This window comes from Stigmatopora nigra, chromosome 11 (assembly GCF_051989575.1).
Source record: "Stigmatopora nigra isolate UIUO_SnigA chromosome 11, RoL_Snig_1.1, whole genome shotgun sequence".
Lineage (NCBI taxonomy): Eukaryota > Metazoa > Chordata > Actinopteri > Syngnathiformes > Syngnathidae > Stigmatopora > Stigmatopora nigra.
Window position 1 is genome coordinate 3,331,418 of NC_135518.1, and position 26,643 is coordinate 3,358,060.

At 37.8% G+C, this 26,643-nt stretch overlaps 2 protein-coding genes across 2 annotated transcripts; both read left to right on the forward strand.

Annotated features, from left to right (window-relative positions):
• Nucleotides 1-416: 416 nt before the first annotated feature.
• Nucleotides 417-6,479, forward strand: ndufv3 (NADH:ubiquinone oxidoreductase subunit V3). The gene is made up of 4 exons (XM_077727660.1): nucleotides 417-522; nucleotides 2,103-2,196; nucleotides 3,138-4,169; nucleotides 6,218-6,479. The coding sequence occupies exons 1-4, from the start codon at nucleotides 478-480 to the stop codon at nucleotides 6,385-6,387; spliced, it is 1,341 nt and encodes a 446-aa protein (XP_077583786.1). The 5' UTR covers nucleotides 417-477; the 3' UTR covers nucleotides 6,388-6,479.
• A 1,194-nt stretch (nucleotides 6,480-7,673) lies between these two features.
• Nucleotides 7,674-26,324, forward strand: pknox1.1 (pbx/knotted 1 homeobox 1.1). The gene is made up of 11 exons (XM_077727658.1): nucleotides 7,674-7,842; nucleotides 13,449-13,561; nucleotides 16,685-16,812; nucleotides 18,546-18,717; nucleotides 19,067-19,267; nucleotides 19,353-19,497; nucleotides 19,613-19,710; nucleotides 21,126-21,254; nucleotides 21,329-21,405; nucleotides 22,395-22,561; nucleotides 24,896-26,324. Exons 2-11 carry the CDS (start codon nucleotides 13,511-13,513, stop codon nucleotides 25,075-25,077), a joined length of 1,350 nt encoding a protein of 449 aa, XP_077583784.1. The 5' UTR covers nucleotides 7,674-7,842; nucleotides 13,449-13,510; the 3' UTR covers nucleotides 25,078-26,324.
• Nucleotides 26,325-26,643: the final 319 nt, after the last annotated feature.

A 26,643-nucleotide genomic window follows, 5' to 3' on the forward strand; every position in this document is an offset into this window, starting at 1 on the left:
GTGAGTGAGAGTGAATGGTTGTTCATCTCCCAGTGCCCTGCAATTGCCTGGTCACCAGTGAAGGGTGTCCCCTGCATCTGGCCTGGGGTCAGCTGGGATAGGCTCCAGCATACCGCGACCCTAATGAGGATGAAGTGGTTCAGAAAACTAGATGAGACTTCAATGGATATAAAAGTTATTTTCTCACAGTTGACCTGTTCTTTAGATTAAATAGCATACATCATTAACATGGCTATGATTCAGGTTGGGCTGAGAGGAATTGTTATCAATATTAAGTATACAGTGCTGCATTTTTGAAGATGTTGACGAACCAAGCTGTTTGAAAATGGTTGGAAATTGAGAAGTGGATAGCCATAGCCCCGACGCAAGATGGCCAAAAAAGAATGACGCTCTCCTCATTGGCTTGTAATTCTTATCATACATCTAGTCATGTATACGTGATATTTATGACCGTAAAATCACAGAAGAAGAAACAAAATGTCGACCTTCATGTTATTCTCAAGGCAACTATGGAAGTTGAAGGTAATGTCCACTCTACTTATAAAAATAATACTTTGCGTAATATCTGGAATGATTCATACTTCCTAATAATCAATGTTTGCATGCAGGCGGAGTCCTCGTGTTCTAAAGATATAAACAACAGTAATTATTAATTATACTATAATATAATACTACTGTGACTGAGTACGCCTTGAAAAGAATAATATTTTGACATTGGATTGGAAAAAATGTTGAAAAAAAACAAATATTTGTAACGATTTTACTGTCGGGTTTTACGTTAATTACTAGTCCATTGAGTAATATTTTTTCCTGATTAAAACAGTGACTGCACACATTTACTTTGAAAATAAGAGTTAATGAAAATATTAAGGTTTTGCCTAGTTCTAAAAAACGCTTTGGGGTTGCTATGATTGCTTCAAAAAAAATTAGGTGAACACTTTTTGGGGTTTCCGGAGTATAAAGAGGTTGTCCGGAGTCCTTGAGTTTGTGTTCCATTTCTGGGTGAACTCCTGAAATTCCGCATTTCAGTAATACCTCGACATATGAGCAATTTGAGGTACGAGTAAAATTTCGAGCAAATATTTACCTTGAAATGCTAGACATATTTTGATATTCGAGTATACAGCCAGGTGTAGCCAACGCTTAATTAGTTTTTAGTTCATTTCTATGGGAAAGGTTGATTTGAGATACGAGTGAATCAACATACGACTTCGGTCCCGGAATGTATTAAACTCGTATCTCAAAGTATGACTGTAGTTGGAAGCTCTGATGTTGATAGAGTAGCAATGTGGCAATAATAAAGAAGCATGATGCGTGTGAGAGAGTGGTGAGCGTTGCACGGGAATACTACAACTTGAATCGTTCGACCGTCGGTACCATTTATAAACAGAAAGATTGAGCAGCAGGACCTAAATATTGAACATTGCACAAAGGTTGCAAATCAATTGAATAATGCCATACAGTGCTACAGCATCATTTGTGATGGAAAAAAAAGAAAACTGTGCAATCGTCATCAGATAGCTTCTTTCGGCCAGTTTCTCGGCAATCTCTCTCCATCTCTCTCATGTGTGTATCCAGTACTTTATGTGTTCTCTCCATTTTAATAATTTTTTTTCAGTACAAACCAATGCTGGTTACTTATACAAGCCCTAAACAAACAAATGCCCTTATATAAACCTTCAATATATTAAATATAGGCCTTAAACATAAATTATAATACAAATTATAGCACTGAATCAACTTCAATTTGAACTATTTCAACTTATGAAAAGGCGCTCAGAACCTAACTCGTTCATAAGTAGGGGAGCGTCTGTATATGTACCGTTGGTCTTAACATTCAGCCATTTCTTTTGTTATTTTATACTTGTACTTAATTTAAACTGTGCTACTGGTTGTTCGTTTACTTGTCCTGTGATTGGCTGGCTACCAATTCAGCGTGTCCCCCTGCAAAGTTAGCTGGGATAGGCGCCAGCACCCCTGCAACTCTTGTCAAGATGAGAAAATGAATGAATTAATTTCACGTAATCTACTGTCTTCAACTGCTTGTAATGAAAATGGTTGTATGTGGTGTTTTGCGCTCAATGTGTTTTTTCTGTGTGTAGTGTTACCACTTGGAGAGGTGGAGCCCCCTGTGGACCAGGACTTCTGCTTTGTGCACCAGTCAAAATGGAGAGGCTATAAAAACTGCTGAAAAAAGTATGTAGGAACATTTAAGTATTTAATTTTTTTTGTGGCAGATTTTTTTTTCTTAATTTAATTGAAGATGTAGAATAATCTTGCAAGTTCTGTGGAAAAACAATGCATCTGATCTAATGTTTGAGCTCCATAGCAAAGGCTTTTAAGTAGTGATCAGAAAACTCACAGTTCTAATTAGATCTTAGATTTTGAGTCACATTTTTTGGATTATTATTATTATTTTGTTTGTGCCTATAAATGAAAATTAACATTTAACTCAAACTGACTCCGATTCTAACTATGACACAAGGGTACACCCTGAATTGTTTGCCATTCAATTACCGGGTACAGTGACTCAAAAAACTATTCACACACACACTATGGGGTGTTCAATCAGCCTAACATGCATTATTTTGGAAACGTGAGTCCTCACAGAAAGGTCACAAAGGCATAAAAAAACATGCAAATTCAACACAGAAGGGTACTTGATCTCATAACTGAGCTGGGCATGTAAACATTTAATCAATCCACTGTTCAGCAGATATGAGATCAAATCTGGCCAGCCTAATTTTGCACAATTTACAAGTTCTCCGCATGGCTTTTCTTCATGTCCTACAGTTTTTTTGTCACATCTCATTCAATAATTCCAGGGAGTCATTGAAACGTTAGTTCCAGTCAATGAACTGCTCTAAAGGAGGAGGGGGATTCTAGTCGCATTGTCCTTGGGTCTGCCCAGGTTATTTAGGAGATACACCGACCGCTACAATACCAACTCACTCATGACTTGCTCGCAAACATACAAATATCACAAAAAAAAACATGAAGACCAACGCATTCAGATAGCACCCGTTAAATTGTAATCAAATTAAGATCACGAACAGTTTTCGGCGAATATCATGCCTCATTTTTTCATGTTTATTTTTTCTTTCACCTGTAACCTTTTGTTGTATTTTGCTCACCAGCAAATGATCCAGATGAGAGAACAACACTTCTTAAATACAAGACATCAGTCTCCTTCCCTATGAGGGTTTCCAACCAGGGATCTGTTCTAAAACAGCCACTGGGTATTGCAGATTCAATGTCCAACATCCATACAGGCAAATTAGCGGATACATTGCCTGTCATTGATAATAGTGAAATAGAAAAAACTATGCAGAAATATACACATTCCAACATAGTGAAAGAAACTTTCAATTTAGCTGAAACGACAGGCAATGTAGCCACAACAAAAGCATCCAATTCTGAATCTGGTGACCAAACAAGGCCTAACCATCATTCAGCACTGGTCAGTGACTCTTCTGATTCTGACTCGGACTCGGACTCAGACTCTGAAGAGAATTCTCTTATAGTTAAGAAGTCAGCTTTAAGTCAGGAGGTACCAGAATTCCCACAGAATACACAAGTAAATGTTGTAAATAAAGAAGATGAAGCTTATAAGAAGGTTTTACCAGAACAGGAAGCAAATACTGCCTCTGATACCTTGCCAGAAGAGGTTGCACATGCAAAAGTTTCTAGAAATACCAGGGAGGTAGAAGATTTTAGTGCCGTTGAAGACCAGGTGGATTCTGTCTCACAATTCCAGGAGGTGTCTGAAGACGTGTCAGAGATGAATGAAACTGAATTGCAAGCTCAAACTAATTCGGCCACAGAATCGAAATCTCCCACTGTCCCTTTGGGTGTTGAAAATTCTGCAGTCGAAGCTGTGACTAAGGTTGCAGCTCCAGAACAAAAATCAACTGATGTCGTTCTAGAAATTTCAACTCCTGTGAGTGCCAAAGTTAGTACAAATACTGCACCCCTGCTTGTAGAAGATGAATCTGTCATTCAACGAAGTGTTGAGACTTCTAGTACGACTCCTGCATTGCCAATGGATGCTGCTTCCCCCTGTGGAGCACCTACTGATCTTGCAACCGTGGTCTTACCCTCATCGGAGAGTACTAGTGAGCTGCTGGAACCTTTGGGAGAAGAACTACAGAAAGACACTTCACTTGAGGGTACACAATCCAGTGTTAAATCTAATTAGTCCGTAACCTTTCTCTCTGGGGATCTTCTTGTCTCCGAAGACGAACATATTCAAGTCCAACTAACCTTAACATGTCCATCCTGCAAAAAAAGACCAAAAAACCCATTCAAAACATCTCGTGTTTATTAGTATTTACAATATCATTTAAACCCCTTTAACATTTTCTCAACTAACAACAACAAACATACAATTTATGTGAAAGAACATTACAAAGTGAAATAGAAAGACAATTATACATGGAATTATTCATTTTACTATTGTGCAAAACTATTCACCCCCTATGTGCATTGCTTTATGTTTTTGTTTTAACACCCAAAATTCATAAATAAGTCGCCTTGTAACGAATGACGCCGGGTTCAAAGGGTGAGCGGAAAAAATAGCGGCTTATAGTCTACATAATGTTTGGTGTTTTAAATATATAAGGATCAGGTTTTCTGTATACATATTTACTCACATGCATATAAGCTGCATTTGTTGGGCAAAAAAATGATGACTGAATCGAGGGTACGGCTTATATGCGCATAAAAAGACGACATGCACAAATCTAACAAAGACGAAACGCCATAACGCAAGACTATGCAGCCGATACAGTCATTTATTCAAAATAGAGAGAAGATAAACAGATAAAACGCTAGACAACATTTTTGGACGCCTATATATGGAATTCAAGAAAATTAAAAACTTTATCTTGCATAAAATACCTAGTTAAACATACTCTGACTGGCCAGATGCGAGTAGATATGTTTGTAGCGTTTACCACATCTCAATACAGTGTTCCCTCGCTACTTTGCGCTTCAGCTACCGCAGACTCAAAGCTTCACGGATTTTTCCAGGAAAAAAAGGAAAGATATTAAATTAAAATTATAAATTACATCATTTTACAAGAGGTGGAAACAAAATATTCAATAAGAATTAGTAATTGCATCAAAGAAATGGTCAATAACATGGTGAGAGTTCAGGAATCGCATTGATGATGTCATGGCTGTTCACAGGCGCATCTTCACCGCCCAAAAATACAATGTTCACAACTCCCAATAACCATGTTTCTTACGTGCAAAAAAACTGCAGAAGATCCTCCATCCGGACTCCTATGATGTTTTTGCTTGGTGGTGCTTTTGTGCACGTGTTATACGTTTCTTTAAGCATTTTTGAAGGGGCACCCCTACTTCGCGGAAATGCAGCTATTGCGAGGGGTCCCGGTCCCCATTAACCGCGATAACCGAGGGAATACTGTAGTTGTTAAGGCTGATTGCAGGTCTTGCGGTCGATTATTAATATATCAGCCTTGATACTGGCGTAATGTGTATCTCATGCTATTATTGCATCCAGACATTTTGGTGAACACGATGGACACACTTCCTAGTTGTGCTTATGTTTCTTGCTTAATGATTGTATATTTGTAATTATGAATACAACACAATTCCGCTTTGATTTTTTCTTTTTATTTCTTGTTCGAAAGAATAATATGATAATATTGCAGTATTATGAACCATCGAAAGAAAAATTTGATATTTTGACATTAGAAGCAATTTGGCTGCCATAATATTGTTAAGTTAGGGTAAAAAAAATGTCATTTCTGTCTAAATAGCATCAGGATCTCGTCAAGATATATTTATTTCTTTTTTCAGAGCGAATTATTTGATATTTTGCATTTACAAATACAGGCATATTAACTTGCTTATGATATTTACCCTAATAATTTGCTTTTGATTCATACAGCATCCCAGAAATACCAAGTGTGATGATTTTTCTCAAGATTTTCCCTTCAAAGTAACACATTTGTACTCCCTATCAAAACCATGAATGTGGAGGTAAAAATTGTGAAACGGGGCAGCTTAAACCCGAGAAATTGTAAAATTCAACAATTTTAAGGGTGCGCCTTAGATGCGCTGGCGGCTTATATGCGAGTAAATATGTATTATATATTTATTTATTTTTTATTTTGAAAACATCAAACAAGAAAGTACATTTTGCAAACATAATTGAACTCATTTTTATGCACTTGGCTTTCTTCTGCAGAAGATGCAACAGTGGCACTTGCTGAGTCAGAAGAAATCGTTGACAACAGCACGTACCAAAATTACCAACACCACAACTACGATCCCTATACCTTTGCCGACATGGATGTAGAGATGGCAAAGTATCGTCTTCCGCAGCCTAGCTCAGGCAGACACTCCCCTCGACACTAGGAGAGCTCAGCTAGTGTCATCTTGATCCTGATTTTGCTCTTATAAACAAACAAATATATAAAAGGTCTAAATAAATAAAAATAGAAACACTTCTTTCGATGTATATGTACATTCACATGCATTTAACAAATGTATGTTTCAGTTAAAATGTTTCCAAATGCTGGTTTTGAGTGGTTAGCGTGTCAGCATCACAGTAAGGGAGCAGGGTTCAAATCCAGGTCGGTCTACCATTGTGGAGTTTGTATGTTCTCTCTGGGCCTGTGTGGATTTTCCCTGGGTACTCCGGTATCCTCCCACATTCCAGAGACATGCATGGTAGGCTGATTGGACACTAAATCAGTGTCTCCCAACCTTTTTTTGAGTTGCGGCACACTTTTTGCATTAAAAAGATCTCAAAGGTAACCACCATCTGAGAATCTTTTAGTTTAAAGCTATGCCACCTATATTAACAATAGTAATTCTCATCAAAATTTTATCAGCAGGAATCACATAAACATCCAAAATCAAATTTTTCGCACCGACCAAATGTCACCAAAAGTTGATGTCTGCGGATCGTGAACAACTTCCAGTTTGATTATTGCGAACATATGTGATGTAATGATTTTATCTGTACATTTTATAACTTTCTCCCCATATATTACTTAAATTTTCTAGTATATAAAAAAAAAAGTGCTCACAGACTTTACGTCAGCAAATGTTGATGCCCTAGAAACCTCCGGTTCATGTTGGAGAAAAAAAAAAAAAAATGACTGTTTCACAATTTGAATCTTGTAATCGAATAATCAATAATATAATGATCATCATAATTTCCTTTTAACCTTGTAAAAGTTCAATTTTAATCTTGTTATATTCATATTATTTTTTCTCTCTGAGTATTACATTCTATGACTTTTTACAGTGGGAATGGATAGCTGGGATAGGCTCCAGGACTCCCGCGACCCTAGTGAGGATAAAGTGGGTCCATTTCACTGAAATATAATTGTCAATAGTGGTTGTTGGGGTGTATCCAGTCATGTATCAAATCCTCTTTGTCTCTATGGCCGTCTTCAGTATTTCTTGAAGGATTCATTGAACATTTAAACAAAGGATTGCACATTCAGGTGTTTCTCACATTCACACATTGTCCTGATTTATTATTTAACACAGTTAAAATGCCAAGCAAGTCAAGATCAATACTTTTGTCAAAATATCATTTTTACAGCATTAATATCGACGGGGAATGCCTGACAAAAAAAATGTGCAGGAAAAACAATGTCTAACCATGAAAAGGGTAGTCATTGGGCAGCTAACATCGACAGTACAGAGGCAGAGCACTGCACAACGTCATTGACCGCCCACCTTATGAATATTAATGTTGCAAACGTCCCTGCGTGCCCATACGCGATGACGCACCGCGACAACTGCGGGTCCCGATTGCTGCAGCCGCTTGTCAGTGTGACGAAGATTGGCACTCAGGTAAGCTGTCACTCAAAATCCCTCTTTCCCGTCCCTATCAATCAAACAATCTTAGCGTGTACGCTGAACTGGCCTGTAGCAGGAAACGCGATGTTTTTGCTCGAGCGGTGGATGCTTTACGAGGGGAACAGCATTGTAGAAAAAATAAATTATGTATACGATGGAGGGAGGGTGAAAAAAAATATGTCGCCCTGTAGACGAGGCTTGTGGAAAATCACACAGCTAACGCTCTAAACGAGGCCCGACAGCTGTAATGCTAATGCTAACGCGAAGGGGAGGGATAAAGACATCTGCCCTCCATGAATGACTTGAAAGATCTAGATAACTGCACTGTGCTGTTTCGTAGCATTATAGTTACTTGACATTATGTTACTGGTACAGTTTGTAACCTGTTAGTAAAATGGAGGAACACATAGCTACATTCATCGTCCAGTCATTACGAATCCCGTTTTGGCATAATGTTAACACGCCTCCGCTGTTGTATTTTCACCGAAGGCAAATTTGTTATTAAGCTAACAAGGCTATCAAAGGACTCCGCAATGGACAGAAAACTACAAAGGAAATAATAAGCGGATTTACATTAGTAACTGGGCATGGATAAACGAAAAACCGCACTTTAGGAATGAAAAAAAAGAAATCTTTAGACGAGGCCGTCATTCCTTTAGTACGGTTTCGAAACTTACTACATTATTTTTGGGGAGTAATAATTATTTTGGAAATTAACATGGCGGCTGGAATTTTATCAGCGCAATGGGCGAGCCGCTTAAAATCATTTAGCTATTTTGCTAATGTTAGCTAGTACCTGGCCCAGCAGCTAGGCTTTTATCCATATGTATTACCAAATGCTACTTGAAAAATAGAATCATAGGGAAGGTTTCCTCTTATTGAGTATGCCAAATGTTGATATTAGTAAAAGCTCCGTGTTACGTGATGGCTATTTTCCGTCAGGTTAAAAAAATAATAAAACATCCATGTAGCAGACACGGAGCTACAAGCTAAGAGCGCTGTGGTTGTTAAGTAGTTCCAAGGTAAAGCAATATTCGCCAAATAATGCCTGTTAGTAATGTTGAACGGCGTAGTGTATCGGGAGGTTGATTAAATCGACCCTCCCCGATATCAGCAAACCCGGATAATAATTTATTTAGTACACCGCGTTATCAGTATAATCTTTGCAAAGCCAGATTTTACAGATGCACTCCTGCTTCTTTGGAGAAATAATAATAAATTGACCGCAATTTTAAATTGGAACCCTTGTGTGCCATGATAACCAGATTGTTAACATTTAAATGATGTGTTCGCAAATTGACTAATTTGATCAAGATTCATTCATATTCCGACTTGCTTTATCCTCATTAGGGTCACGGGGGGTGCTTGAGCCTTTCCCAGCTGACTCCAGGCCAGAAGTCGGGGATGGTGGCCAGCCAATCGCAGGGCACATGAGATAAAGAACCATTCACACTCTCACTTGTACCTAGGGGCAACTTTGAGTGTTCAATCAGCCTACCCTGCATGTCTTTCGAATGTGGGAGAAAACCGGAGTACCCGGAGAAAACCCACGCAGGCCTAGGAGAACATGCAAACTCCGCACAGGTGGATTGACCTGGATTTGAACCCAGGTCTCCCACTGTGAGGCCAATGCGCTAACCACTCACCCACTGGCCCGCCCTTAAATTTTAAATGAAGAGAAATGTACCAAAAAAAAGTGCAAACATGGCCATGAAGTGAGGCCCTTTTCCCTCCTTAAAGTTCAATGAAATTGAAAATAAAATAGAAATTTTAGTTTTCATTTTGGACCATCTGGCTTGCGTGGAATCGATTCTCGCTCGGTGGAAGTGTGAGTGTTGTGGCGCAAGGTGGTATCGATGGCCGGCCTCCGATTGACTGGCAGGTAAAGAAGCCGGGTATACTCTGTGTTTTGCCAAATATCGTTGGCTAGGATAGGCTCCAGCTCCCTATGACCCTGACCAGTGTGTTGAAAATTAAATAATGAATGTTTTATTTGTCCTCTTTTCCATGATTTGAGGAGGCAAATGTTCAATAAACTTTGTGTTGTTTGTGTCCAATGTTAGATGAAGAACACATCGAATATTATAACAATAAGCAATGTTGTCTGGCCCATTTTTAGACCACCCTGTTGGAGGGCTGAAGGACGCACAAATAAAATGGCTACTCATTTGTTATCTTTGAACGGATCATAATGAAACTTGATCATTAGATCAGCTGACTAATGACATTAGTTAAACTTCGTTTGTTTGTATTGTAGACTTATTGATACTTGTAGGTTCCTGGTTTACCAGTTGAGAGCATTTTGACATGCTTAGCTGCTATACAAGAGGACACTGTTTTACTCTGATTGTCTTGGTTATAAATATAGGATCTTTTGTGTCTGTGTTGACATAGGTAATATTTCATCATGGGAACATGTGCTAAGAAACATTATATTTCCATTATTGAGGACATGATAATGAAGCCCAGTGGATTGGGTGGTTAGCATGTCGGCCTCACAGCTCTGGGCTCTTGGGTTCAAATCCAGGTCACTCCCCCTGACCTGTGTGGAGTTTGCATGTTCTACTTGTGCCCTGCGATCGGTTGGCCACTGTGTCCCCCGCCTTTGACCTGGGGGCAGCTGGGATAGGTTCCAGCACCCCCACCGAGGATAAAGCGGTTCAGAAAGTAAATGAATTAATGAATGAGACTTGACAATGTTGTTTTTTTTGTTTTAAATTATTCCCAGCATATTAGGCCCGGTGGTTGAGTGGTTAACATGTTGACCTCACCGCTCTGGGTTCATGTTCTCCCCGGTCTTGTGTGGGTTTTCTCCGGGTACTCTGATTTCCTCCCACATTTCAAAGACATGCATGATAGGCTGATTGGACACTTTAAATTTGGGTGTGAGTGTGCATGGTTGTCTTTCTGTGCGTGTCCGGGTGGCTACTGATTCAGGGTGTCTTCCGCTTCTGGCCTGGAGTCAGCCAGGATAGGCTCCAGCACCCTCAGGGACCCTAATGAGGATAAAGCAGTTCAGAAATGAAATCAAATATTCCCAGCACAAGGAACTGCAAAAAAATGAAATAGATAGCTCCAGGTCATATTAGCAATACCGTGTGAATATTCATTGTTTACTAAACAATAAATGTTGGTCAAAGTGCTTTGAATACTACTAGTTTTTAATTTTTACATGTAATTGTGGATTAACCACATTTGCTGTAGCCTGAACTGCATTTCATGAAAGTTGTGTGGCCATCCCTAAACTGGATTAAAATGCTGACAAATATTTACTGTATTGTCATTGATTAATATATATGTATTTATTTTTCTATATGTGCTTATGTGCGGCCAAGTGGTTAGTGTGTTGGCCTTACAGTTCTGGGGTCGAGGGTTCAATCCCAGTTCGGTTCTCACTGTGTGCATGTTGTGCCCGGGCTCGCGTGGGCTTTCTCCAGTTACCCTGGTTCATAAATCCAGCGATTATTGGGGCCGATATTTGGACAATTGACATCTGGGCTTTTATTTAACCCGACTAGTCGATATGAAGAAATCAATTTAAAACTGGGTTATTCCTGCTTTCTGTTTATTGGTAATAAACACACAGGTACCAGCACAACACATATTTAACCCTCTGTTGACTTGCAGGTATATAGTTGAATTATACAGTCAAAAACATATCAACATAAGTTTATATTCAGTATTATTCTCTATTATTTTCTACACGGTTCTTTACCCTTTTCGTGCAAATTAATATCGGCTCCAAATATCGGTTATCCTCTAACTACCATTTATTGGTATCGGTCCTGAAAAACCAGCAAGGACGCAGCAGAGTGCTACGGTCGAACTTGTTGATTAAAGCTGGCTTTACCATGAAGCCAGGCAGCAGCATTCCCACACATGATGATGATGATGATGATGATCTGCATGTTCAGTTAATCTTTGAATAAAAATGAAAATTGGAGGGAAAAAAAGGCAGACCGGCATGCACCACCGGATCGTCAGCCGACGGCGCCGGTATGTGCTACCGAATGGCCTTATGACCCGGCCGGGAATTTAAAGTTCCACTTTGTTCCTCCGCGCCATCCAACCGTCAATTAGCCGTCCGGAGAGCTCTATTTTCGGATAAATGCAACAACGTCAGCCCACTGCCCGGACTTAAATGGAATCTCAACTTCCACTGCGGCGTCTCACCATGCTCGCCAGCTAAAGTGCTCTATTTTCAGACAAGGCCGATGGTGTCGGGCAATGCACTTTTGCACATTGCACATTTGTAGGCCATTCCACCTCTGCTACTACGGGCCTAGTCGTCTTTATGGAATCCTGCATAATGTCCCCCCGGCTCACATTTCTGAAAAAAAAATCACCCTCCGCCGATGATCACTGCTGTCCACTTCGCCGAACAAGTTCTATTTTTAAAAAAGCGTCGCGTATAAGGTCGCACGGGGCTCACATTTCTGATGAAAATCCACCCTCACAGATGCTCAGAAAGGTCTGTTGGATATAAATGATGGCTGCTGCATGCCATTTTTTAATGTTTTTTTTTTTACCCGATTGACAGACCTCTGTCTTCCGGCATTTTCTTAGTGGAAGACACAGAGTGGCTTCTGCTTTCAAGTTTCAGTATGGATTCTCACATATTAATGAACATTTTTGTTACAAAAAAAAATGTAGTGAAACCACTAAGTGAATGATCACAGTAGTAAGGTAATAATAGGGGTGATCCTACTTCACTGTGTTTCAATTATCATTTTTTATTTTATTATCTACATTATCCGCGGAATTTGATGGATTGCTCTCGTCCCAAAGATCCCATCCCAAACCAAGAAATATGCGTTTTGCAATTCACTCATAAAAGAAAACAACTATGGGCGACCTTCAGCACATTTGTGAGGAAGAAACAGTCCACTGTGTGAAGCCCACAGTTAGCAGGGAGCACTCACTTTCTTCCATTGATCACGTCAAAATAAGAGCACGTCCTGTTCAGCAGAAATGCAGATTTCTGTAGGTACTCTCATATTTTAGATTCTGGACTAAGATAGCTATCAGGTGAAATCAATATGAAAAGTCTGATTTGCCGAAAATCAAATAACTTATCAGGACTAGAGGATTGTCATTTTGGATCAAATCAATGCATTTGGAGGGCTCTAATCCGTAGAGAACAAAAAATATTGTAATCACTGTTAATCTTTAGAATGACGTATTATGCATTGATAAAAAAATGGTAATAATTATTTTTAATATTGTTTGTGTTTATTTAAGAAGTATTATTTATTGCATTTGAATGGGTGATTTATAATAATATTCTGTCACATTAGTGGTTAAAATTGTCAATATTATCGCAATTTAGCATTACGTTCTTTTTGAGACAATATATCACCTACTAAAATTTATTATTGAGACAGGCCTAATTGGAATAACATTATCAGCCCTGCATACATTTGTCAGTTTGTCTTTAGTGACTAAACAGTATGATTAAATAAAATAAAGTGTTCAGCAATTAATTTTTATTCATTTGTTTTGCAGAGAATACCCTGCATTTTCCTTAATTTGACAAGGTCATTGAAATATTTCTGTAAATTTACTGATAAAATTAGTAAAGCCATTGTGCTTTTGTTTAGACTGCCTACCTGTTGGAGCAATCTACAATGCCTGAGTGCTTGCAGCCTCTGCACTGAATGTGATGGCAGCCCATTCGGTTTCCATTGAAAAATACTCCAAGGGAAAACAACAGGTAAGTGTGTCAGACCAATGTTTGATTTTTTAATACACGACATTTTTCTGACAATAAAAATATTTCATTTTGTCTGCTCACAATGATTAAAGAACTAAACTGAAAACCTAGCATTTTGTTCACCATAATGTTAACTGTAGTTTTAGTATGCTCTGCAATGTTTTGGACATTCAAATTAGCCCAAATTGTTTGCAATTATTGATTAGAAATGAGGAAACAGGAAATAATCTACAATCTTCATTTGAAGGAATAAAACAAAAATTTCAGAATAAAACAAAAAGTTGGCACTCATCATTTACTTTCTTGGGCCACACAAAATGATGCGACCGGCCAGATTTGGCCCGCGGGCCGCCACTTTGACACATGTGCCTTAAAGTATAACTTAAAAATAAATAAATAAAATATTTTTTTAGAGCCAGGCCATTGGAGAATGACCACATTCAGCACGGAATTTGTTTCTTGAGTTTCCGAGTAGGCATAATATACTTTGAAGTTGGTAAGTTGTGTGTTTACATGCGTGTGAACGTATGTTTATTGAGCCCCCACCCCATCAAAAAATGTCTTTGCAATTCTTATTCATTTCAATAGCTTAACAAATCATTTTCTTTTTTCCTTTTTTTGAATACATACATTAGCTAACATATTGATAACATTGGTATAATTTTATACCTTTTAAAGGGTGTACACAGTGTTCCCTCGCTTATCGCGGTTAATGGGGACCGGAACCACCCGCGATACGTGCATTTCCGCAAAGTAGGGATTCCCCTTCAAAAATACTTAATTTGAATTTAATTCCATTTGTTTACCCCCCTGTATACAGTACACCATATAGAATACGGGTAGAAAGCGTGAAATTCATGTTATAACAAAACAAACTGTAAAATATGTTGTTTCAATGTAATATTTGTATTTTTTTTCCCCCAAAAATCTGTGAAGCTCTGAGTCCGCCATAGCTGAACCGCGAAGTAGCGGGGGAACTCTGGAGTATTAAAGATTTTGGAAAAAATTATGCTCATTCACTGTAAAATGTGCTTCTACTTACGAAACCACTTCTGGAACTAGTTTCATAATTAGAAGTACCACTATGTTGCCTAAATACATTTGAGAGAAATAATAATTATCCATTCATTATCTTCATGAGCTTTTCTCACAGACGCCATCGTCAATTATAATGTCACATGTCAAAGTGAAGCAAGCCGCAACCATTGGGCATGCCAGACTCAATTACAAGCATCATAACCTCGTGTTTTGGCAACTGATTTTCACACTGTTGTTATAAATGTCAAATATGCAGTCGAAGCTAATTATTCAATTTTATTTAAAAAATAAATGGAAAAAATACACGCATTGAGGACACTGTACATTCTATTTCAAATCAGGAAAATTAGAAAATGTAATTAAATTTGCCAATATTTTACAGAAAGTCAAAGAATATTTTCAAGATAATAGAGCAAATGTCTTGTGTCTCAATGGATTTTTTTTTCTTTAGCATACTGGCAACAATACTTAAAAAATAAGTCCCTCAAGTTCAAGAAACATACCCATAAAATAATGCGAATACCACCATGATTCACTGTGTACGGTGGCTTCTGTGTATGATAAAATGTCTGTAAACTATTAGAACAAAAAAAAAAAGAAAATTTTTGCTTTCAACAATCCACAAATTATTACTTACACCTCACCTTTTTCAGTCAGTCATTGTTCTTTGGTAAATTATAATGAGCCCTTGATAGGTTAATTAGCTTCACATAAACGATTGTCACAGTACTCAAATGGCAAATTGAGATTCTCTTTGATTCACCCGGAGCTGATCATTATTTGAGCATTGGCCAGGCTGATAATTTTATCATTCTTTGGGATGGGTTGTCTTTCCTCCTCATCTTTCTGATTCGACCTATTTTAAAGGTTTTAATATCATTATAGCAGAACATTTAATTCTTAATTCCTTGCTAAACACCCATTTTCATGAGAATCCATAATCTTCTTATTTAAACTAAGCACTGCTATTTTTCAACAAATCCCTTGAATTTATATTTTAGTTTCACACAATCAGCAGCATGGAAGTACAGTAATCCCTCGAATATTGCAGTTAATGTAGACCAGATATTGCCGCAATAATCAAAAAAGCGCTAAGTAGGGTCACCCTTATTATAACTACCATTTTTCTTCAGTGCTGAATTCTAGTAGCAAGAGTGGCTTCCGCTTACGAGTTTCAGCGTGGTTAGCACATTTTTATGAACTTAAATTATTTAATTATTTAAAAATAATTAATAGAAGAAAAAATGTGAAGAAGGGAATTCATGATAAATACGGGAGGACTGTATAACGCAGTTGGGGTATTTTGGTTTTTATACCTTTACTTTCGGATGTCCTAAAACTTACTAGGATTGTGGAACAGAGATTTATCTTGCTGCTGTATTGGGACTGTTATTATTTCAAACCCAATTATTCAATATGTCTGTTACGTCCCAACAATGCAAAACGGCTTTCAAGTCCTATTGTTAACATCTAGTGGCCAGTGTCGTATTTGAACATTTCTTGAATTAAAGTATATTTAAAAAATGTTTTAAAGGAAGCAGTGGTTCAATTGAAACTGCAAATCATCCATGGACTTAAAAGTTGACAGCTCGACTGCCCAAGCATTCTAGGGTACCGCCTACATTGCTGGAACTGCCCTTATTGGTGCATTAATGCACATGTGAGTGTGATGAATATGAGTGCTGGAACATGGGTCATGTGTGTCGTGTGAATGAGTGAATGATAAAAGACTATACAAATGCACTCTTTCCAAATTTTGAACTAAATGATCAAATCAAATGTGTAATTCAAAATATACATACTGTCAATACAAATGGAGCACATGATCAGCTGTATAAATTCCTTCTTTACTTAAAAACACAATATGAACTTTTTGTGTTTTTTACATCTGTGACCAATACTTTTGAGATCTGTAGTGAAGGAAACTACTGTTTGTGTTCTAGCCCTCGGGTACTCATTGATCCCATCATCATTCACATGATGAGATGATGACTCTACAACCGTTTTTATTTTTGATGGCTTCTGTCAATGTTTGTAACACTTTTTTTGGTGATTGAAATAATTGTACTTAATTTCTTCTCACAGATGCAAGGAGTATCGAAGGTAGAGAGCGATCCAGAAGAAAAGTTTGAGGGGATGTTAGCAGAGCCACCTAGCCCGACATTCACAGATCCATTGACGCCCATGGACGTGGACAAGGCCTCAATATATCGGTATAATGAAGTCTCTGTATTTTATTGTTTGGTTCATGGGATGTGATTGTGAGTGAACTGTCGTGTATGTAGCTACCGTATTTATTCGAGTATAACGCGCACCCATAATTTGTGACTTAAATATTGGCATAATTTATTTTCACCTTTTCTCAACTCACCAAGGATTGCACAGGTACTCGTAACTGGCAAATGTTGAAGACATGTCGCCATGACAAAACATTTATTCAAAACATATGATACCTGAAACCGGGTAAAACAAATTACCAGTATGAATATTATTCTAAGATCGAATTTAAAAATGTAAAAATCCATCTATTTCATCATCATAACATTGATTTTTTTTCAAAGTCTGTTCCATCATCATCAGATTCACCTAACAATTGATTCCATTCTTCTTGAGCAAGGATAGGGCTCTCTCCAGTGAGTGGCTGCCCCGCTAATGTTTCTATGGAGCAATTTTTCTTTATTTTACCCTCCCCTCTGCACTTGCCAAAGGCAATAGCTGTTTTTTGTAAAACAAGGTAGAGTATATCCTCTGAGAAGGGGGATATGAATTTTCCTTCTTTGGGCCCTGATGGAACGGGCCGTCGCACGGCATCTGTTGGACAAAGACAGGTTTTACATCTCATTATATTAGCTGCGGACGGGACATTTTCACTGGCGGAGGGCAGTTTTTTTTACCGGGATCAGGTCATAAAAGCAAAGACCTCATGTAAAATGCACACATGTACTTTGCTTCAGTTTTTGGTACAGAATTTTGCGCAGAATACTTGAATAAGTACGGTACATTCCTAAAGAAAATATGTACGGCCTTCTTGACTTGATCACAAAAAAAATTGCTAAATTTTAGGTCATTTTTTAAAATAGAAAACCCAATCAAATTTAGCATGCTGTTAATAATTAATTTATATTCGCCTGAGGTCACCAACTCCGGGGGGGCCTTATTCATTCGGTATTATGAAAGTGTTACGACTTTAAAGCATGCCAAAGCTAAAAAGTAAATAATCAAGAAAACAAGTGTGTAATGGCCTGTCCGATATACACATTGAATAGGTTTCTTTCCCATAACCTGCGGTGACTCGGACCAGGTGTGTCAGGAGGACGTAGAGTAGTGACAATCTGGAAACGCGGCCTACTCACAGTGCGCCGCCAGCCTTGTGTGGCAGATGGTGATTTGTTTTACGTGCAAAAAATTAAGAAATGATGCCCGTTTTTTTATTTTTTACAATTTCATGGAAAGAATTTGATCTAGCATTCTTGTACAGTGCAGTCAAAGTGACTGATTATGTGGTGCCTTTGCCTGACTTTCATGTAGGCAATGATGTGAATGTGAGTGGGAACAGTGACTGGCGAGCAGTTCTGGGACATGTATTTCTGAGATACTGTATAAATCAAAAGCACATTATTAGGGTCAATATAATAAGGAAGTTAGTAATTCACCCGGTATTGGTTGTTTTCTTACTGCAAAACAGAAAATAACCAACAAATAGTGAATGCTAATTTGCCGATACCTATTGGTGAAAAAGTTTATAGTAAAGCTGTAAGTATTGTACGCATAAAAACGTACCCTTGATTCATTAATCTTTTTTTTTTGTTAATTACGGCTATATACAAGAAATATGGTAGTTACCAGAACAAGGTAAAATTCTAAAGAACCAAGTGACCAAAAATTCAGTCAGTCAAACAGTCACCAATTCTTTTCAACAGTGTTTATGCATGTTTCCCTTTTACAGACATCCCCTGTTTCCATTGTTGGCACTGTTGTTCGAAAAGTGTGAACTGTCCACTCTCAGTTCGGAATGCATAACCTCTGCAAGCTTTGACGTGGACATTGAGAACTTTGTCCGATGTCAGGAGAAAGACGGAAAGCCCTTTTTCAGTGAAGACCCAGAACTTGACAACTTGGTGAGCTTGCATCCTATGACTCATGATATATTGACATCCAATAAAGAAAAAAACTAAAACAATGGGTGTATGACATCACATTTATTAAAAAAATCCTGTGCTGTTTTTAAATATTTTCTCTGTCCTCCATCCTAAGAAATTTGTGAATTGTATCTTTTAAATTGAGCAAACAAAATTCAAATGAAAGTCATTTACTGTATTCGAAACGATTACAATTGCTTTGAAATCTCCCTGGCTTAAATGTAATATTCAGACATTTTATGTTGGCTAAATTGCTGTATTATTGGGTGCACAAAAATTTCCGAGATTTCCTAGTTTGAAAATGATTTTATTGTGTTGTGTTGTTTAGATGGTAAAAGCTATCCAGGTTTTACGAATCCACCTACTGGAGTTGGAGAAGGTCAGCGACCTGTGTAAGGACTTTTGCAGCCGATACATTGCTTGTCTCAAGACTAAAATGAATAGTGAAACCCTGCTGAGTGGAGATCCTGGTAGTCCTTACTCTCCTGTTCAAAGCCAGACCCCAAGTTTCTCTCCAACCAAATCCCAGGTCGTTGAATCACGTCAAGCCACCCTGACAATGTATTCAGAGATTTTCAAAAAACAAAAAACTATCTAAGGTCCTTTGTTGTCAGGTCCCCTGCTCCGTCTCAGGGAGTCCTCACGGTCAAATTGTGGTCCCGGCTTCAGCCTTGCAACAAGGAAATGTCACCGTCACAGCAGTAAATCCCACCCAGGTCGTTGCAGGTATGTCATCATGGCATACGACCACGCCTGCAGGTAACTGCTACTGTCTTATTGCAGCTGAGATTTCTTTTTCCTGTAGAAAGTGGCACTATCTTTCTGCTTTTGCCCTCAAACAATGCCAATATATGCATTTGTGTGTTCCTCCCAGGTGGCACAGTGTATCAACCCGTAACAGTAGTCACTCATCAAGGCCAGGTCGTAACACAGGCTATTTCTCCAGGGACTCTACGTGTCCAAAACAATCAGGTTTCTCATTTTCCTTACTTTGAATGTCTTTGTTGTTGGCATTGGCTCAATTGGCTAGCTACCCAATTGTGTTAGAAATTTTCTTTTAATATGTTGGTGAACTAGCAATGTTTAAAAACATGAAATTCAGGAATTGCTTGTGAATTGATTAGCAAAGTGCATCCATTCATCATCAGAACTTTTCTCCAGTTTCGTACCATGTTTTCTAGTATAAGCGGCACTCTTAAAATTGCCTTAAAATCATTCAATTTTACAATTTCTCGTGTATAAGCTGCCCCCTGATTTGCAATTTCCACCTCCACGTTCATGGTTTTAATAGGGAGACAAATGTCTTATACTTTTGAAGGAAAAATCTTAAGAAAAATCATTGCACTTGGTATTTCAGAGATACTGTATGAATCAAAAGCACATTGTTAGGTTCAATATCATAAGGAAGTCAGTAATTCATCCAGTAATGGTTGTTTTCTTATTGCAAAACAGAAAATAACCAACAAATAGTAAATGTAAATTTGCCGATATCTACTAATGAAAAAGTGTATAGCATAGCTGTTAATCTTGTGCGCATATAAGGTGTACCCTTGATTCAGTCAACACTTTTTGGAGTTACAAATATGGCTTTTGCGAGAAAGTACGTTGGGTTGTTCACTACAATATTTTTTTGTGTCCTGTTTCATTTAATTTTTAATAAGCAATACAGGCAGTTACCCACTCACTATCCCAGGCTTTATTTTTGGTTCAGATTTGGCGTGCATTAACTCTTATTTCTGTCAATCAGTCTCGCAAATCATAACCACAATTGCATTGCGGAAACACAAATGTGCAGTACAGTATCCACAACATGGATCGACATACAACCAGATTCCTTTATGACCGATCTGTTGATTCAGAATGTGGTCGTAAATCGACAACCGCCTGTATTCAATTACGAAGCCTGACGGGCAGCCCGGTAGAGCGAGTTTTTAGGGCATCGGCCTCACAGCTCTGGGGTCCTGGGTTCAAATCCAGGTCACGTCTGCCTGTGTGGAGTTTGCATGTTCTCCCTTGGCCTGAATGGGTTTCCTCCGGTTACCCTGGTTTCCTCCCACATTACAAAAACATGCATGATAGGCTTATTGGACACTCTAAATTGCCCCTAGGTATGAGTGTGAATGGTTGTTTGTCTCCTTGTGGCCTGCAATTGGCTGCCCACCAATTCAGGGTCTCCCTGCCTCTGGCCCAAAGTCAGCTGGGATAGGGTCCAGCACCCCCCACGACCCTAGGATAAAGCGGAAAATGAGATGAGATGAGCCTGACGTTCATTTGCAATTATTTATTTTTGGTTGCAATGATTTAGGTAGCAACACATATTGCTTGTACAGTATGTAAATAAAATTGAGTACCATTGATGTTGTCTCACCTATTGTCTCTTTGTTCAGCTCCAGCTGCGGTTTCACCAGGACTTAAACCTTTTCAACAACGATGACAGCTCAACAAAAAACAAACGTGGTGTTCTACCCAAGCATGCCACCAATGTCATGCGCTCATGGCTTTTCCAGCACATTGGCGTAAGTCTGTGTGCATCAAGTCATTCGTAAATTTTGAAATACAAAAACAACAACAGTCTTCCTTCATTCCGTAGCACCCGTACCCAACAGAAGATGAAAAGAAGCAGATAGCCAGTCAGACAAATCTGACACTTCTACAGGTCAATAATTGGTGAGTAGTGTCTTAACATTCACAGTATTTAAATGCGTTTTAGGATAAGATATGTTAAACATTATGCACGGCACCCAAGTGGTTATCATGTCGGCCTCACAGTCCTGGGGTCGTGGGTTCAATCCCAGGTCGTTCCCGACTTTTTACCTGTACACAAAATTCATCCTCTTTTCTTTGCTCCTTTCCTGTCGCCATCGAAGCTAATGCTGAAAGACAAGCCTGTCCTGTCGTACTTCTGGCATACATACGTTTTTATTCGATTTAGTGCTGAAAATGTTCCCTCCCGGTTGTGACAAGCTTCCTTGCTTCGTAGTTGTCCGTCCTATCTTAATGATGTCCAGCTTTTCTTGAAAAGTCTGTCTTGAAAATGGCTTTGACACTAAATCTGCAAACAAATTAATTTCTTTTCCTCCTCTATTGACAAAAACGCTTTTAAATTAACAATATATTTGCTTGTGCAGCTCGCACAGTTTGGTAGCTCTGGCTAGTCAACGCTATCACTAGCCAATCATAGTTGGTGTAAGCGATGACGTATCCCTACGCCTGCTAGAAGGCAATGACAGAATCTGTTTGGTTAAAGCAACAGTTTTATCAATGCTTGTTTAATGCAATAGAGCCTGCAGAACTGATTGTGATGGCTTTAAGGCAGATTTTCTGACCCTGGCAACCAATAATGGCTAAAATTTGATTGGTTAAATGCTTTAATATGAAAACACATCTGGAAGCAGTGCAACCAGGGAAAAAGCAATGAGAGGAAATTGACAGACAATTTGGAATTATTTAATAAATATTAATAGACAAAACATAATTAACACCAGTCTGTAATTCTGATATTTTTTAGGCTAGCAGAGAGGGCCTTTCAGGCCCTGATAGTCCATCACTGTTGACATGTCTCCTGGGTTGAGGCAATCATTTCATTGGGTACCACCAGTGGGACAGAGAATCAAAACAAGACTAAACGCAGAATTTATCCTGTTTTGGTTTTGCAGGTTTATAAATGCTCGAAGACGGATTCTACAGCCCATGTTGGATGCTAGCTCGTCTGAGACGCCTAAAGCTAAAAAGAAGACTCCCCAAAATCGTCCACTACAGCGCTTCTGGCCAGACTCCATTGCCTCGGGGGGTGGCACGCCACAGCAAGTTACAATGCCAGACGGTATAGATTTTTGAAATATTCCTACCTTCATAATCCTTTGACTCTCCAAATATCACAGCATAATAAAACAGCTGGATAGTTGACTAACATATTCACATGCAATTTTTCTTAAACACTTGCAAACAGAAGATATACATAATTCTGAAATTACCTAAAACACTCTTGGATTTACTTCAATTCGCCAGATGAACTTTAAATTGTCTTAAATATGTTTAATCTTTTTATACTTCCTAAACTGTATCTTAAATATTCCTTGGAGTACCAAAATACTCAAGTTATTTGACTACTCCTAGATGCACCTAGATACTTTTTTACGTGAGCTAAATACTCTTAAATCTATTTTTTATGTCCTTTTAAGTAACCTAATTTATTAATCTGTTTACGATATTTTAAGCAAGCAGGATTTTTTTTTTAGGGGGTGAAGGGGTTACCCTTTGTCTGTCACTCATATCTTTGTGAATGAACATGACTGTTAGCCTTGTCATGTTCCAATGATTATAATTCCCCGTACAAACCCCCAAAAAAACGTACAAACACCGTACGACGCATGTTTACTCTCGGTAACTCGTTTCTTACTAGGTGGCTCCTCCATGCTTGCTTACACGATATTTACAATATGTATATCAACGCATGCGCATGTCATCCTTTATCGATCTTGCCGTACGCTCCGCAAAAAAATACATACGATTGAGGATATTTTTTGCTGATATACCATGACAAGAGTAACGATCGATGACAGTAGCGTCGTTGGCTACCAGCATACGAGACTATCTGGATTTTAGCCAAAACGGTCTTGATGAGATCGTTTTTTATAAATATTGGCGATTTTTTTCCCCATACAAAAGTCGGTGTACGGCGTACATGATTTGAAATGGTAAAAAAACGTATAAAATACATGTAAAACGTACAAGTTGACAGGTATGCTAGCCACAGCTCTTGATGATCTGAAGTAGTTCAAATAAGCATCACCTGCTGGCAGAGATAATTGGAAAGTTCCTGCTGCAAGGCTATCTCATCTTTAAACAACAATAAAATCTTGGTGCAACACAAATCTTTTAAAATGAGCATGTTTTGGCTTAACCATTGAGAACCATGCTTGAAGTACAGTAATACCTTGACAAACAAGTTTAATGTATTGCAGGACTGAGCTCATATGTCAATTTAACTTAAATGAACTTAGAACACTATACACTTAAAAAGAAGTTTTAATCTTACATTACATTAAATTTAAACCTTGTACAATAACCGAGGCAAAGATGTTAATGTATTCCACTGCAGCTTTGGAAGCAGAACTTCCTGCTTCTCTAGGAGTAATCGTTCCGTCCGGTTAGTTTTTTTTTTTTTTTAATTATCGAACCACCCACGATTCACTTTGAAGGTTTTTTCCTGGTGCCTTTTTCAGATGCTTGCTTTGCTTTCACTCCATGTAGTTTTTGCTAGCTTTGTTTCAGATTATTGACTCGGTCAGGCTAATTCCAGTGAAAATTATAACCCGTACATCCAGTGAAAGACTGTGCGCTATTATAAGCAGCCTCTCGCGCAGTCGGCCACTAGGCTGTCTCGTATGCTCGTATCTCGAGTAATATATATCCCCGGAGTACAAATTTGTTACTTTGAAGGGAAAATCTTAACAAAAATAATCGCACGTGGTATTTTCAAGATACTGTATAAATCAAAAGCACATAAAAATGTATTCGTCCATTAATGGTTGTTTTCTTACTGCAAAACAGAAAATAACCAATAAATTGGAAATATTAAATTTTAAATATTATATCTAGTACTGGTAAAATAATATAGCAGGTCTTGTGTGCATATAAGCCACATCCTTTATTCAGTCATTTTTATAGTTACAAATACGGCTTATATGATAGAAAATACAGTATGTGAGAATAATGTTTATACATACTAAGTATAACATGCCTCACACATGCTGGTTTAGCTCAACAGATTAACTAATTGAATATATCTAACAGCAACTTTTGTTTTCCAATTTTTCCACTTTTTAGGGTAAAAGATTAATCCAGTCATGGAAAAAATGGCTTTTATTATAAATCTAATTTGTAAGCTTTACAGAAAACACCCCAGGATAGGTCAAATACAATAATTTAAAGTTTTTATTGCATATCTTCCACTTTAAAACAATGCTTTGCTAGTGTAAAGCATTTTGATCAAATTATGAAGCAGCTGCTGTCATTTTTCTCCCATAAGATGTCACTGTTCCTTTTCAAAAGGACCAAAGCTTGGAATCATTTTGTTGGGGGAAAAGAAAGGAAAACTAGAAGCGTGAAGTAAAACAATATTGTCAGACACTTTTGGTTCTGGTCTGGTTTACAGGTACTATGGTGACTATGAATGTGGAAGGTCTACACAGCCTGACATCAGATGGTGCAACACTGGCAGTACAACAAGTCATGCTAGGAGGCCATAGTGAAGATGAGTCTGGGGACAGTGGAGATGATGACGATGATGCCGATATGTCTGGGCTGGGCCTCGACAACAGCGACTCACTGCAGTAAATAATTCAGACGAACACGTGCACTACATGTCCACAAAAGTGTCAAATAAGTCGACAGAACTGACTAACTTTTTTCGCGGTTGTGCACAAACTAAAAACATACATTAGGTTTCTACAGAGCACAACAGGAATATACGGCAATTGTTCCACACTTGACAAAATCCACCCTTGCTGTGCGTGTTTTATAAAAACTTTTTAATTAGTTGATGTAGCCGATTGCACTTTGTATATTTAAGCAAAAAAAAAATAATCAGAAGAAAAAGTGTTAAACACAGAAGCAAGTTTGTATGCTACATTGATAAATATTGAGAAATGTAATATTGTTTTACTTCACCCCTCTTGAATTGTAACTTTGGATGACAACATTTTGAAGTTGTATCGTAAGAATTTGTCTCTTTTTGCATGCTTGTGTTTTGAGTAGATGTGTGCAAGACTTACTCCATAGCTCTCACATGGACCTCTGCAAATGAGCAAAGCTCTAGGAGTTTCAAAATAAAAGATGCTTATTTTTATATTCATGAAAAATTACATTTTCCCCCCGTGTTTTGTTTCATTTTGTAACAAATATTGATGTACAGCAACCTTATTTTCCAAGGTTCTTTGTCTAAAAAAAAAAAATAAAAAAAACAGGAAAAATAATTTGATACATTTAAATTGGTTTTTCAAATTAAATGAGTCCCGTGAAGGTCTGTGTTCTTTTCTTAAAGAAATGGAGTAATACTGCTACAAAGGGCAAAAATCCAACTGATTGGTAAAACAAAAAAATGTGGTATACTGTATTTAAGTATAAGTCCATCAAGAACTTTTTCTCTTCGATACTTGAAGAGATTACCTCGTTTGTTTTAAATGACTGATATTTTTACCATGATTGTGTGTTATTGTCTAAGCATTTTTGGAAAAGTAGTTGAGGTTGGAATTTTAAAATGTGTAATCCAGTACACTATGCTGATAATACAATCACTACGTTGAGTGCTCGGGAACAGAAAGTACAAACAAAAAGTAGACGCGTTTTATTTATGTACACACAGATCAAGTGCTCCAATTTGTGAGTTCCGTGCCACTACAGACAGTTTTTTTTCGAGGGAGGGGATTAATTAAATGTGATAGAATGCCTGGGTGAGCATGGAGAGTTTGAAAACGTAACGTCTTTTTCATGCCTGTTTTGCTTTTTGACGACACGTTAAATTTTATCTTGTCTTGGTATGCCTTAGAGTTTTCTATTTTGGAATAAAGAATATATTAACTCTTCATTGTATCATTCACTCTTGTCTAGCAAAGCAATCTCTATTAAAAAGGTTATTTAATAGTTTATTTGAATAGTTAAGATCCTTTTCCATGCGGAAAAAAAATAAAATATAGGCAATTTAAATGAAAATAATTACATGTATATATACATGCATATACATATATAGTGCATATACATATATACGTGCATATACATATATCCATGCATAAACAGATGCATATATCCATGCATAAACATATGCATATATATACATGCATAAACATATGCATATATATACATGCATAAACATGCATATATACACATGCATAAACATATGCATAT